Genomic DNA, 14,125 nt, shown 5'->3' with positions numbered 1-14,125 from the left:
TATGTGTTGCTAATCCCAGTGTCTTCCCTGTTCTCAGTCGATAGAGACACTTTAACAGCGAGCATATCTTGGGCTACGGCCTGTATTCATCAATCAGCTGTGAGATACGCTGACAACTATCTTCCAGGCCAACAACCATTTACCTCTCAGAAATATGTGGAACTGATAGCAAACTACCTCCAACTCTGTAGCCATATGCGTAGCCATGGTCAAAGCCATGCCAATAGGTGAGACTGGGGGTAAGGGGAATGACCAACACAGAAATTAAAATAAAGAAGTGGAGTTGACTTGATAAACACCAATGCCTCCACTCTTTTGTCAGGATGGTTATGATTCTTTCACGTGTGAGCGATATTGCAGACATAGCTCAACAAAGCAGACAGCAAGTCATCACTCTGAAGGATAAATTGAAAACTATGCACAAGGTAGTTATTAGAATTTACAAAAATGTTTGTACAGTGTATAAATGGTGTATAATGGACATGGAACAATGGACCCAATATAAATCATTTGAATCTTTTTAAGGACCATGCTCTGTTGCTACGAGCTAAGGAAACAGAACGCACAGTGTGTGCCCGGACACATTGGCACTATATCATGGAGAAAAACAGCCTTGCACAGCTAGAGGAGCAGGCTTACGAAGCCAACAAGCAGGTCGAAGATGCTTTAAAGCAGGTTAGTTACTGATGATAAAACAGGGGAGGTTCTGCACATTGTAGCTCCAGAAAATATTTATCTCTTCAAAAAGCAATTTTTCAATCCCCCTGGATCTTTTTCAATCCCGTAGGATCGAAACATTGTCTTTTGCGGAGATAATAAAATAAATATGTTGTGGAGCTATACTGTGCAGACCTTCTCTAAATCATGAACTGATGACTTTATGCCTTTTGCCGACTTTGCCCATGCTTTCTTGTATAGGTAACCCAACTGTACAAGAAATCTGTGAATGCTCTGAAATGTTTAAGTCAAGTTGACCTGGAAGAGGTCAGGCGATACCGTTGCCCACCTGAAGGAGTGGTGTTGGTCATGGATGCAATATGCATGCTCTTTGACTGCCCCAGGAATTGGGAAAGTAGCAAAAAGCTCCTGGGGCAACCTAATTTCTTTCAGGTATGAGACCAGCATAAAGTGATGCATTTTTAATTAACCAACAAAAACATTCACTCATTAGTTTAGATGAAATAAGAAACATTAATGCAACATTATGGATGAACTATTTTATACATGTCTGAATTTAAATATTAAAATATTTACAATATTATTTTTTTTTTTTTCGGTTATTCACCCACCCTTTATTTAAATTGTCCTTGTATTATGTCTGCTGCATCTAGGAATTGGAATTTTATGACCGCAGTAGCATTAATGACAAACTTTACAAGAAGCTCTCCAGTATCGTGCACATGACAGAGTTCCAGCCAGGTGTGGTGCGCTTCAAGAGCCACGCCTGCGAGTCCCTCTGCAACTGGGTGCGGGCGCTGTACGAGCACGCCAGCGTGCTGCGCACCATAGCTCCGCAGCAGGCCCAGAAGAAAATTATGGATGCCAGCGTGGAGGAGAGCCGCAAGCACATGCAGGAGGTCTGCATGCAGGAGGAGTTGTCAAGAGAGCGCTACCAGGAAGTAAAGGGCAGGATTGAGGTCAATCGCCAGGGCATGGAGGACGTGTCGATGCAGGTGCGGTTGAAGGACGTGCAGGAGCGGGAGGCGACCAACACCCTGAAGCAGATTGAGTACCACATAGCTAAATGGAAAGCTAGAAAAAAGGTACCAAGATTCAGCACATACAGTACGATAGTGCAATTTTAATAACTTTGCTAACTTCAAATACATTACTGGCTATAATTGGTTTAGCTGAAAATCTTCCAAGCTTGGTTAATTCTCACAGGAGGGTTTTCAGGTTTAGCCTTTGTAGACTCATATCGCTAGACATTTTGCAAAAGGTATTGTTGAACATATTGTGTATAAAGTCCAGGTTTTTGTGTTAGAGACTAATGCCAAATTGTCCTATGGATAAAAACAATGTCTCAGTCCACTCTAAATGCTACTTTGAATATTGAATACATTTGTTCTGCATTTTGCTGCCCATAGGAAATAGAGATGAACATTCAAACAATTCCTGGTGATGCCCTTATCTTGGTGGCTGTTATCACTTACTTTGGTCCATTTGGATCCGATGTCCAAATGGAGCTCCTTGATAAGTGGCGTGAGCTGTGTCTTCATGGTCAGACCAAGTCCAACCTTAGAGATCCTAGAGCATCGTTAGTAACTGACTCTTTGGTGAGCTCTTTGGATATCCCCCCAGCCTTCGCCATTCCCATGGACAAGCATCTGCAGAGGGCTTTAGCAAGGACCATAGGAGATGAGCAGTGCGTGGATCCGTGTGTATCTCCAGGCTCTGTCATAAAGTTGCTTTTATGGTTCTATAGAAGTGCTTGGGTCTCACGTTGGCCTTTACTGGCCGACATACAGCAACATGAAGAATTCCGTTCACAGTGCATGGGTGAGCATGTAGTACCTGGAATTGTGCATTACACAAATACATTGATACTTTCTTGAGACGTACATTGTTGTTTCTTTTCCAGGAATTAAAGGTAAAGTTAATGTGGAGAATGAGTACGGGCTGGTTGTCAGTGCTGATGACCCAGATCTTCTGGACAAACTGAGTCATGGAGCAGAGAAAGGTTTGGATACTATGTAATGAAAAACTGACAAGAGACAGATGTTCGACAATGAGTTTTCTTTTAGTACTGTCCATGTGGGTCTGTTATGCAGATGTGGTTTGTATTAGGTGCTGAACTAGAGCTATAACCAAATTTGCAAACAATTAATACTGAATAGTTAATCAAAATTGTTGTGTTGGGACAGAAATTAATATGTTGATTGGTGTGATTTTACGATGAACTCACAATCAAAATCTGCCAGCCAACAATCTAGCATACTCCTGGAAGACACATAAAGATGTTGGCCAATTATGTAATTATGTCATTAATTTTTATATCAGAATAAAAATACAGGCACAAAGTCAGCCTCTTTTTTCCTTCAGTGTTTTCAGGGCATGCTTGAACATCATGAGAGAGACAAGCCAAGACATTTTTTCAATAAAAAAACCTTGCAGATGTTACATCTCAGACAATGCTATAAAATAATTGAAAAGTGTGTGGCATGACTCCTTTACGTAAAAAACGTCTTAACTTGCCTCACTATCCCCTATATTGTTTGTTTGTGACTACAGGACTAAAGGTCATGGTGACTCACCTTGAGCGTCTTATGCCCAGCCCAGAATTTCTGAAGTTCCTGGTTCATCCATCTGGTAGCCGAACTCCTGGTTTCATATGTCCTGTTCGGTCCTCCCATCCCGATTTCTGCTTGTTCTTCAGCACCCCACTATCAATGAGGGCTGTGCTAAGGGGTCAGACATATTTCTACATAGTTCTCATACTTCTCTAGATGCCTGGTTAACCTCCTGTACCTTTTATGACTTACCAGTGGATCAAATGCAAAATGAGAGCAACACTGACACCAGTTTTATTGTTATATTTATTTAGCTCTAAGCTTAGCTTTTGTTTGTGTCCTTGTCTAATGATTGTAGAGATTCATCCTGCGATATTGAAGGAGGTTCAGGTCATTGATCTGTCTCTGAGCTCTGCTGAGCTGAAAGAGCTCATGATGAGTGAGATTCTACAGTCGGAAAATCCAGACCTGTGGACACAGCACTTCCAGATCAGAAGTAACAAACAGTCACTGGAAAACAAGTTACACCACGAGGAGGTCAGGGAGAAACAAGTGCTTTTGAAGAATTGTAATGTAATGGAAGACAGGAAAAGGGGTGTTGTTCAGGAAAAGATATGGAAATGAAACTTCCTTTTGGGTTGATGTAAAAATTGTTTCATAAAAGTGTATGTATGTATGTATGTATGTAGATAGATAGATAGATACTTTATTGATCCCCAGGGGAAATTCAAGATATCTATGTATGTATTTATTTATTTATTTAACCAAATGTGAGTAAAATATGAAGTGTACTTTGATGAGCAAGGCATTCAAGCATTAGCTGTAAACTGTCTTAAGTAGTAAGTCAATTCTAGGCAAATGTTTACAAGAAAGTATGTATATCACAGAGTGAACTGTTGGTCTGGAGAGAATAGTGTGTGCCTGTTTGTCACCTCCCAATGCAGATGTCGCTCATGGAGTACGTCCTCCAGTCCTATACCCCTCTTCAGCAGGACCTTGCCTTCCTCCCGCGTGTCGCAGCCTGTCACAAGGCCAGTCAGAAGCGGCAGGGCGACATTGAACAGTGCTGCCAAGAGCTTGAGTGCCACAGGCCGCTGCTGTTTCACTACCGCTTCATCACGGACCTGGCCGTGGCCTTCTACCAGGCCCTGCAGCAGGTGGCCGTCCTGTCCCCCCTCTACCTGTTCACCCTGCACAACTTCCTGACCGCCTTACGCCACGCTCTTCTGTCCAAGGGGCAGCCGAACGTGTCGTGCAACAGCGAGGGCTCTGCGATGGCCAAGGTGACCAAGCGGATCGTGCTGCAGCTGATGGCCCACTATCGGCCCTGCGTGTTCCAGAGCCACTTCACCTTGCTCCGGCTGCTGGTGTCTGTGGCCTTGTTTGGGCACAGCGAAGACTACACCAAAAAGGAGCTAGAGGCCTTCCTCTATGGCCTGAGCGGCCCCCTGCAGGTTTCACTAGATAGTGCGCCATGCCTCGAACTCCCAAGTTGGATCCCTTCCAGCGTCCACGCAGAGCTCATGCAGCTTGAGAAAATCCCACCCTTCCGCGGGCTCATCAAGTCGTTGGCAGCCAATGCCGACCAGTGGCAAGAGTACCTGAGTTTCCCCTCCTCCACTGTGATTGGTCCCATCCCCTGCCAATCACATGCCCATCTGTCCACCATGCAGCGGGCCCTCCTTTGGAGGACGCTCTTCCCCAGCTGGCTGGCGGCCGTTGCCGAAGACCTCGCCGCCTGCCAGCTGGGTCAACCGGTTCACTCGGCCCCACAGGTGGGCTCGACTCGGGCCCCGCACACAGGCTGCCCGGAGGCTCTCGCCCGCTACCTGAACAAGAACGATGGACCGGTGATCATACAGCTGCCTCACCCAAGCCAGGGGGTGTCAGCAAGCGCCCACCCGATCCACTGGCTCACCCAGATCGGCCAGATCCCCGGTGACACGAGAGTGGTGAGTTAAATTATTCTACTAAATGATGTTTCCACATGAGTGTGTAAAAAAATTGTTTGTTATTGTGACTGATGCCACAGAATTCACACCATTATGTGTCGCAAACAGTAGAATACTATCCAATTACAAAGAAAATGTCATGTCAAATTAGGTTAAAATAGTGACTACAACCTTGCACTAAAGCACTGTTTTTGAATGTGGTCAAAGGTCAAGATGATCTCTTTGGGGACAAATAGTGAGAAAGACTTGATCCTCAGAGAGCTTGAACAAGGTGCTGAGAGAGGCCATTGGGTGGTCCTGAACAACTGCCATCTTGTGAAAGAATGGGATGAGGAGGTAGTCCGCAAACTCACTCATATATTATCCCTAGCAGCTAAAGGTGAGTATCACGTGGAGACTTGCTTACATTTTATGAGGGATATGCAGTTGCAACATGAGCTTAGAGAAGATATATGAATTCGGAGCTAAATACATTTTAACCATTTTTGCCATATTCTCTCACATGTAATGATGGCCACTGCATGTTTGAATATGGTTCACTACAATGAACATAAGTAAAGCCCCTCTGCAGCACCAAGACGGATGTGCCTACAGTGAATTGTATACATTGTATACCTTTTTCACTCCAGGACCCAAAGTGGAGGTAGACGAGACATCCCCTTTTCCTAAGGATCATGTCCATCCTCTGTTCAAGGTTTGGTTCATAACTCAGGGGGAAAACCCACGTTCGGTGCCAGGTACTCATCTTTTTGTATTATTATTTTCACTTTGTAAATGACTATTTATTAGTTGACTTTTTTATTTTAACCAAATGTAAATGTAACCTCTCGTTGCAGCTGTTGTGAGAGTATGTGCCCTTCGTCTGGTGTGCGACTCTCCCTGGGACCTGAAGGAGCAGCTGTGCTCGTCCCTGTACTGCGTTGCGTCTCACCTCGCCTCCAGCCCACCCCCCCACAACTCCAGCTCCAGCTCCATGGAGGCCATTCTCCGCTGTGCCACTCTGCACTCTGTGCTGCTTCAACGACAAGCCTTCCAGTACTTGGGTCAGGGCAGCCTCTACAACTGGTGAGACATTTGCCCACCTCTCACAGCAAATTAAACTGAATGAATACTCAACTCTGTGTACATCAAATGTTGTTCTTCCATGCATGACATGTAGGTATAGTAACAAATAAATTCTGATTAGAAACGTAAAATCTGTAGCTGAAGTAGTTGGCTAGTACATGCAGGCTTTTAGTGGGTGCTTTTGTGTGGAATTTGTTGTTTTACAGGACACAGGAAGACCTTGTGACTCTGATAGAAGCTCATATCCAGTTAAGCAAACACTGCAATGACACAACTGAGGCATTGGAGTATATTGCAGGTAAAGGCTCTCTTGGCCATGTTGAGAATTAAGGTAGATCTCTAGCCATCATTGTTGAAGGATTTTCTGATATGAAAATGTCATTTAACTTAAAGATGAGGGAAAAAATGTACTGTTGCACTGATGTTGTTTTGTCCCAGCGTATCTGGTGTATGGTGGTCATGTGTCTGACTCTGCTGATCTGGAGGCTGTGGTGGGGGTGACCAGGGCCTGCCTACGGTCTCCCTCAGCCTCGTGGGGCAGCGGTCCACACACTCTGGCACACATCATCAGCACTTCTGGCCACTTAGGTAAGCACATGTGTGTGTAGATCTCCTCCAGCTGTCAGGAGTGCAGCACTAATGGTCCTTTGGCCTTCTAATATATCTGGAAGTGAATTAGTCTGTAGAGGTTTCAGAAGTCACAGTCCAAATTGCTATATTTTGCTGCAATTGTGTGACTTTCTATTTCAAGTAATACACAACAATGCACAAGAAGTCTGTCAGTCGTCACTCATTACCAAGTTTTGATTTGTGAGTTTCTTTTAATATTATCCATATCCACAGTCCCAAACTCAATCCCTTTTCTCTGCAATCCTGTATTGCGTTTTCAGGCTTCCAGGGTCTTGACCACCATGTTCAAAACCTCCGCGACACCAACAACCCTCTCCTGCTGGGCTTCAGCTCTGGGCTGGCCGTGGAACAGGTCAAACTGCACAGCCACTGTCTGTGCACCCTGCTGCACCTGTCACAGAGCCTGCTCAGTGGCCCCCGAGCTCTGACCAGCACGTGGAGGCATCACACCTTACCTGACTACAAGGAGACCCGGGCAAAGCTGTTGGCCATTCAGACCTCTCTGCAGCACACGATAGATGGTAAAGGGGTGGGAAGTGGACCCATGCGTGACTTCCTGCTCATGGAAAGGGACAGGTTGGTAGAGCACGTGGCTTCCCTACTAGCCAGCCTCACCTCACCAAGCCGCAAGACGCCATCCTCTTGGACCGAGTGTACAGTCCAGGCTTTCGGTAAACTGGAGAAGAGAGCCAGTCTGCTGCAAGACTACCTGGGGGAGGACTTGTCCAGCTCGACGTTCTTCGCCTGTTGCCTGTCTGTGTTCCAGAATCCACAAGGCTTCCTTGCTGCTCTCATCAGACAGACTGCTCAAGACAAGCAGAGGGACGTCAGCCAAGTGTACCTCCAATATCAGGTACCATACTTCATACTTTCCCTAAAAAAAAAACATGTACCAATAAATAATTCAGATATTTCTTTTTACAACTAGGATTATCCCAGAATTTTGCAGGTAACATCTGTTGTACAATTGGTTAACATCCTTCTTCTCCATGTACGTCTCCCACTCCAGGTGCAAAACATTTCCGCGTCTCCTTCATCCCTTCCCCTCAACCATGTCTACTTGGGAGGGCTGGAGCTGCATGGTGCCGTGTGGGTTTCCAAGTATGGGGCTATACAGGACACCCTCTCCCACAAGCCATGCCCCTTACCACTGGTACTGGTCTGGGGGCTCGACAGAGCCGACGAGCGGACTCGAGAGAGCCTCTCCCCTTGCAGTCCCCAGAGTAGTACCTCGGCCTTCCCCGTGTACAGCTGTCCCCTCTACCTGGACCCACAGCTCACGGACGGAAAATGGGGCCTCTCGGAGAAAAACATCATAACACATATTCCTCTGGTGTCTAAGATTGACCCAGTGCTTTGTGCTCAGAGGCGAGTGAGGTTGATCTGCACCCTGTAAAACAAGCTCGAAATCATAGTTTGACCATTATGTGTTGATTTGTTATAGATTTTGTATAGAAGAAACTGAAAATTCAGTATCTGATTTTTGTATGGCCACTCACTGAAATCCATCTCACAAAATAAAGTTTATTAAGTAAGTACGTAATTAAAAACAGTTTTGCAACAGTAATTTCCTATGTAGTACTTTTATCACTGTATAGAATTGAAAATCAGTAAGTAGGCAACATATTTTTTTACCTTATCAGATGAGAGATAAGCAGCAATAACTCATGCTTCCGGTTTCCTTTAAACGTGGTAGTATCTTACACAAGTTTCCTGTGAAATGTGGAAGTATGACAGGCTTTCACATGCAGCATCCCATTAGATCTATTTATATGTAGCTTATGTAAGCTGCATTGTGTTGAACCTGCGCGATTCAGCCCCGCAAACAGCAGCACCACGGATCGGGAGGCGAGCGCGCTAACAATTGAGCCAATAGCCCAGGCTACTGGCTCGCATGCCAGCAGCACTCTTGTGGCGTCGGGGAGTGAGGTTTACCAACGTTCCACAAGCACAGCTAAGCTAGCTGGCATCCGTTACACTTACACTACATAACCAATAAAATCGTGATTTGTCAGTTGGTGAATATTGAAATAGACTGATTGTAATTGTATTACAATGAAATAACTGTGCAACTAGACCAAATGTCATTAGTAGAATAAATGTCTGAAAACATTGTTTTGTTTTGTTATATTGCAAAAATGTGTCACCATAGAGGTTTTAACTATTCTTTGACTAATGTATGCTTTTATGGTTAAGAAAAGTTCTGCCTTCACATCTATATGGTACATAGTAGCAAAGTCAAGGTCAAGGATGTCAAAGGAGGCACACAGGAGAAAACATAGCGTCATTGTGTTGATGGTGAGGATATAAGAGCTCTTAAAGTTCATTAACTGAGCCACTCAGTTAATGAACTCTCTACTCTTTTTACTCAATCCAATTAGCATTTAAGTGAAAAGGGGATTGTCCTAATATACATCTATTCTTAGGTCATCACAGGAATGTAGAGAATTGTTTTTACTTTGTGTTTACAAGGTTAGGTCGGTCATACATAGTATGTGGTTGACATCTGCCGCCTGTTTCTTTATATGCCACCTGTCTCTCAGGCAGTGTGAGGGGACTGCTCATCAGAGGCCAGTCTGGGTACTGCTCCTATGCCAGATCAGTGGCTACCGGTCTTTTTAGGAGTGGCGAAGAAGTTGAAAACTGGGTAATTGTTAGGGCTTGCTGCAAATTCTACACCCAAAACTACACATTCCTCTGAACATTTCTGAGAGATAAACTGTAGATGGGGGACAAACTAACTGTAGTAGACATGAGATAAATGAACCCAGCAAACTTAACAGGATGCCATAATCTGATTTAATGGTAATGATTTGAGGAAGGAGCCGCCCAACGCCCCATCATGATAGACAAACTAGAAAAGACCTGAGGGTGCTGTGAAGAAAGACACTATCATATCATGAAATGAATCATGAAGTTGTCACTTTCATACCAGATAAACTCAAGGTAAACTAAATCCATAGAACATTAGAACATATAAGTACTATAGTAGCCTATGTATGATTATTCTCCAAATATTACTTTTGTAATATTACAGATAATGAAATTGATAGATCATTATATATTTTACATGTTTTAAATATAACACAAAAGCACCAGAAACATCAACACATTAATGTAAATAAAAAAAAACATTACGTTCTTATACATAAGAAAAAAAACTCAATGCAGTGACATTTCTATACTCAAAATTATATGAGGATTGAGATACTTAAGTCCAGGTTAACTGTTGAATCCCTTGATTTGATTTTGCCAGGAAATAATTCTGGTGCTGTCCATAGTCTTGCCTCTTCCTCATTGTGTATTGAATTGCAGACTACACAGGTGTATTACAACCTTAGCAATTCACTTTCAACTATAACACCACATGTACAAAAATAAGAACTGCTGCTGGTCAACATATCTACAGCAGATTTCTTTATCCTTCTTATGTTTCTTCTCCTGGTCCTGAGTGGCTTTCCCCAAGTTTCTTATCGTTTTTTGTACACACATGGTCTCAGTGTCAGTCCTGCCTTCTTGGTATTCTCAGGAGGATTAGCAACTTTAATAAACTCAAATAGGTAGAAATAGTTGTTGTTTGTGTCCTGTGGGGGAGGGGGTTTGAGGGGAAAAAAAGATCAATTATGCAATGGTAATATGATTAAAAAAAAACAACTTAATGCAACTCAAACAGTGTACTTTTGATGGTAGCCTCACCTTTGATGTTAACTTAAATCCAAGACTTGATAATGCACCTACGAAGCCACGCACATTCTCAAACCGACTTGCCACCTCAGCAATCTTGAGCACTCCACTGAAAATTGGAAAATAAATAAATAAAATGGAATACAATGCTGGTTGGCTGATAAAAGATGCTATTCAAAACAAGTTAGGGCCATATTCTCCGATTTGCGATTAAGTCTTTTTTACACGCTTCCAGTTACGCACTTTTGAGTTATGATCATTCTCCCATCCACACTTCTGTCACACCCACAATACTCAAGTTCAGAATCAATGTAGGCTTATGAAAGAGGGAACCATGGAAGCATGCTCAAGGCGCTTATGACTAGGGATGTACATATTAACTGCTTTCACACATAAGTTCTGCTCATATCAAATTTGGAACTCCAAACTTATGCGATTCTAACACTAGTCGCCACCAAGTATTTTTAACGGACATTAGGCATATGAGCTCAGATCTGAACGAAGTGACAAAAATAAGGTTAGGGTCTGTATTTAAGTTTATATTACCCCTCACTCAACCACACAGAGATTCTGTTTATACACTATATTGCCAGAAGTTTGGGTCATCACCTCGCAGTCAAGGCAGGTGACCCAATACTTTTGGCATTATAGTGTATGTGAACAAGAACCGCGCACATGATGTCCGCATGCGAATCATGTTTCAATCACCTGAAGGGTCGGACATCTGTTTGACAAAGATTTGAATATAGTACAGAGGTCATGTCTGAAAGCAGTTATAGTGACATGCTTAACAGATATCAATGTTTGAAGTGACAATTTGGCCGATAACCGCTACAATTAATAATAATCATTATATATATTTAAAAAATCAAAATGTTCAAGTCTTTCCGGCCTTCATAGCACTATCTCTGAATGTGTCAGTCTGCACATAACATATTCAGCTGGTCCAGAAAATATGCAACATAACAGATAAACATCAGCCACTGCCATCAGTATTCAGTAAAGGTCATATTATTTGCCTCTACTTGACTTTACAAAGTTTCTTACCTCATAACCAAGACTCTGTTGGCCTCGGCGAGAAAGTCACTTAGGTTAGTCCCCATAAGTGAGAGACAGAACACCGCAATATGTACAGTACTATCCCCAAGAGGAACCTACACACATTAGCAGAAACATATATAAGATCATATCTAAATAGGCATATTTCAAAATGTTTTTTATTTTAGATCTAAAAATGATTCATATAAATAAACTTTTATCAAAAGTGTAAATTGATGGCAGAATCAATGTGGCAGTATTTGAAAGATAACTAAACAGACTTAAAAAAAAAAAAAAAAACTGAGCAAAATTTAAGTGTATAAACAAAGGAATAACTTTTGGTATGTTACTGTATGCAGATTATCTTAAGTCACTTACATTGGCCATGTCACACACTGTCACCAAGTCACAAGTGGGTGCCAGATCAAAGCTATGCACTTTGTTTTTCACACTACGTGCAATTTTGCAGTCACCACAGCCAAAGTCAGCAACTACCAAAGATGCTGGCCTACAAATAATTAACAAACAATGTCATACATGTTTAACCCAATTTGAGCCACCCCATAGGCAAGGAATATTACAATCAATTATTACAATCATTCTACAACATTACGTCATTCCTAGCTACACTTTTTCAGATGAAAGAATAAAGCTAAGAATGATAATGGCCTATTAAAAATGACACCTGTCCAAAATGTGGCACACTGTTTTCACCATTACTTTACTGTTGTAAATCACTTACTTTTGATGAATGAAGGAAATTATTGCATCCACAGGATTTTCAGGCCAGTGCTGGACTTGCGTGGTAAAGCCAAGGTGGTAGACCTCAAAAGCCTTTGGATCCTGTTTGAACATGCGCTTGGCCTCACTGCTTGAGGTGGTGTACAGAACCTCGTTGATGTAGCGGAATCTGGCTGCTTCCAGGCGCTTTTCCATTTTGGACCGCAAAGCAGCAGAGCGATCCAGGGGCTGCACTTCACCATTCACCACGTCCTCCTCTTCAGTCTCTTTCTCTGTCGACTCCTCTCCGTCCTCTGCAGACTTTGCTTTGGCCTCCGAGCGATGACTATCCAGCATATGCCTCAGTTTATCTGCTCGCATTTGTTTCTCCTTCTGTTTCCTCTTGTCAGAGGGCTTCAGAGGCTCCGCTTTCTCTGGTGACTTGATAAGATTTTCATTTGAATCATCGTTTGTAATGTTGCTGGTGTCAGTCAAGTTATCCACGGGTACTAATACCTCATCTGTATTAGAGGGAGGAATAGAGCTACTCATTTTCTTTGCTGCTAGTTTTTTTCTTTTTATCTCTGCTTTCCTGGACATCTTAGACTTTGCCTTATTTGTATCACAAGGCTCTATTTGTTCCGGCTTGTTAGAAGTGTCTTTTTTCTCAGATCCTTTCACCGGTCCTGTGCGGTCCTGTCCTGTCTCTGATGTGGACACCTGAAGTGGATGGGTCTTCTCCTGGTACTTGTTTTTACATTTTCTTTTGTTTTTCATTCTGTTCTTCCACTGCTTGCGACTTAGAGGCTTCTCAATACTGCTACTGGCCCCTTTATCCGTCTGGGCATCTTCCATCTGTTCCATTGTTGGTACTGATTTGGTACTGATTTTGTTGGAGACTGTTACAGAGAGACAATAACCATAATATATGGTCAAGGGGTCTTTTCTAAACACCTTGCACAAATAAGCAACACAATCATACTCTTTAAAAAGAGACACTTACCTTTAACTTGAGGGCTTAACTTCCGCTTTTTGGCAACTTTGGGAACGTCATCCTCAACATGATTTGCCCCATCTCCTTCTTCTGTCTGACTTTTTGCCAGCCTACCTCTTTTACGCTTCTTAATTCTTTTTTTCTTTTTCTTAGGATGTGATGTTGGAGCCTCCTTTTCTGCTTCACTGTCACTATCTTTAGGAGCAGGACAACTGCTCCAGTCAGGTGCTGATCCCAGAGTTTGGAGAGTTCTCAACAAACTCTTCTTCTTCCCAGCCTTTGCCGTTAACTTTACCTGTAAAACAAACGGGCAGGTTGCATTAAGAGCCCATGTTAAGCAGTATCTATGAGTTGGGCAACAACTTTCATTAACCTCACCTTTTCTTTGATTGAATCAGTCTCTGTAATGCCACACTGAGTCAAAGGCTCTGCCGAAGCAGTATCATTCCATTCCTCTTCAGCAAACATATTTAGTTATGGACACGTAGTAGTAAAGTAACGTTAGTGAATACAGCATTAAAACATTACTGATAGCTCAGTAGCGTTGGCTAACTAAACTTCCATTGCTTGCGACATACGAATTCGTTTTTGTTCGCATACGAATTTGAATTATTTAATGGATATTGATGACCTCCCCACTGTGCGCTAAAATATTTTTCAAATTACGCACACACAATAGTAATAAATCCACGTTGTTTGTGAAACCATGTGTAGATAGGCAGGCTAGAGGCTTCATAAGTGTAGACGCATAGTTATGACGTATATCAAACAGCTAAGGACCATGGGATTGTATATATACATAGCTCAGCCTG

General features: G+C 42.8%; 2 protein-coding genes across 2 annotated transcripts in view; one reads left to right on the top strand and one right to left on the bottom strand.

Annotated features, from left to right (window-relative positions):
- LOC125308755 (dynein heavy chain domain-containing protein 1) overlaps positions 1-8,995 on the top strand; it is a 31,359-nt gene extending 22,364 nt beyond the window's left edge. The window contains exons 27-43 of the mRNA XM_048265331.1: positions 38-227; positions 323-425; positions 526-675; positions 919-1,110; positions 1,332-1,763; positions 2,088-2,499; positions 2,582-2,680; positions 3,232-3,408; positions 3,589-3,767; positions 4,175-5,182; positions 5,390-5,561; positions 5,812-5,919; positions 6,019-6,247; positions 6,454-6,545; positions 6,686-6,835; positions 7,138-7,730; positions 7,887-8,995. Coding sequence (XP_048121288.1) covers positions 38-227; positions 323-425; positions 526-675; positions 919-1,110; positions 1,332-1,763; positions 2,088-2,499; positions 2,582-2,680; positions 3,232-3,408; positions 3,589-3,767; positions 4,175-5,182; positions 5,390-5,561; positions 5,812-5,919; positions 6,019-6,247; positions 6,454-6,545; positions 6,686-6,835; positions 7,138-7,730; positions 7,887-8,273 — 4,673 coding nt within the window. The 3' untranslated portion in view covers positions 8,274-8,995. The remainder of the gene's footprint in view (positions 1-37; positions 228-322; positions 426-525; positions 676-918; positions 1,111-1,331; positions 1,764-2,087; positions 2,500-2,581; positions 2,681-3,231; positions 3,409-3,588; positions 3,768-4,174; positions 5,183-5,389; positions 5,562-5,811; positions 5,920-6,018; positions 6,248-6,453; positions 6,546-6,685; positions 6,836-7,137; positions 7,731-7,886) is intronic.
- Positions 8,996-9,653: 658 nt separating this feature from the next.
- Positions 9,654-14,056, bottom strand: rrp8 (ribosomal RNA processing 8). Its single transcript, XM_048264606.1, has 7 exons — positions 13,692-14,056; positions 13,323-13,608; positions 12,342-13,218; positions 11,978-12,107; positions 11,609-11,715; positions 10,574-10,670; positions 9,654-10,461 (listed from the first exon to the last, which is right to left on the bottom strand). Exons 1-7 carry the CDS (start codon positions 13,779-13,781, stop codon positions 10,348-10,350), a joined length of 1,701 nt encoding a protein of 566 aa, XP_048120563.1. The 5' UTR covers positions 13,782-14,056; the 3' UTR covers positions 9,654-10,347.
- Positions 14,057-14,125: the final 69 nt, after the last annotated feature.

This window comes from Alosa alosa, chromosome 15 (genome assembly GCF_017589495.1).
Source record: "Alosa alosa isolate M-15738 ecotype Scorff River chromosome 15, AALO_Geno_1.1, whole genome shotgun sequence".
NCBI classification, from domain to species: Eukaryota; Metazoa; Chordata; class Actinopteri; order Clupeiformes; family Clupeidae; genus Alosa; species Alosa alosa.
This window is presented reverse-complemented; position numbering and strand designations above follow the sequence as displayed.

Bases quoted from the DNA above. Each gene is read 5' to 3' on its own strand.
- rrp8 (XM_048264606.1), bottom strand. From the start codon at position 13,781: ATGTTTGCTGAAGAGGAATGGAATGATACTGCTTCGGCAGAGCCTTTG. The intron at 13,609-13,691 runs GTGAGGTTAATG...TTTGTTTTACAG, and splicing joins CTGATTCAATCAAAGAAAAG to GTAAAGTTAACGGCAAAGGC. The intron at 13,219-13,322 runs GTAAGTGTCTCT...TCTCTGTAACAG, and splicing joins GTTAAGCCCTCAAGTTAAAG to TCTCCAACAAAATCAGTACC.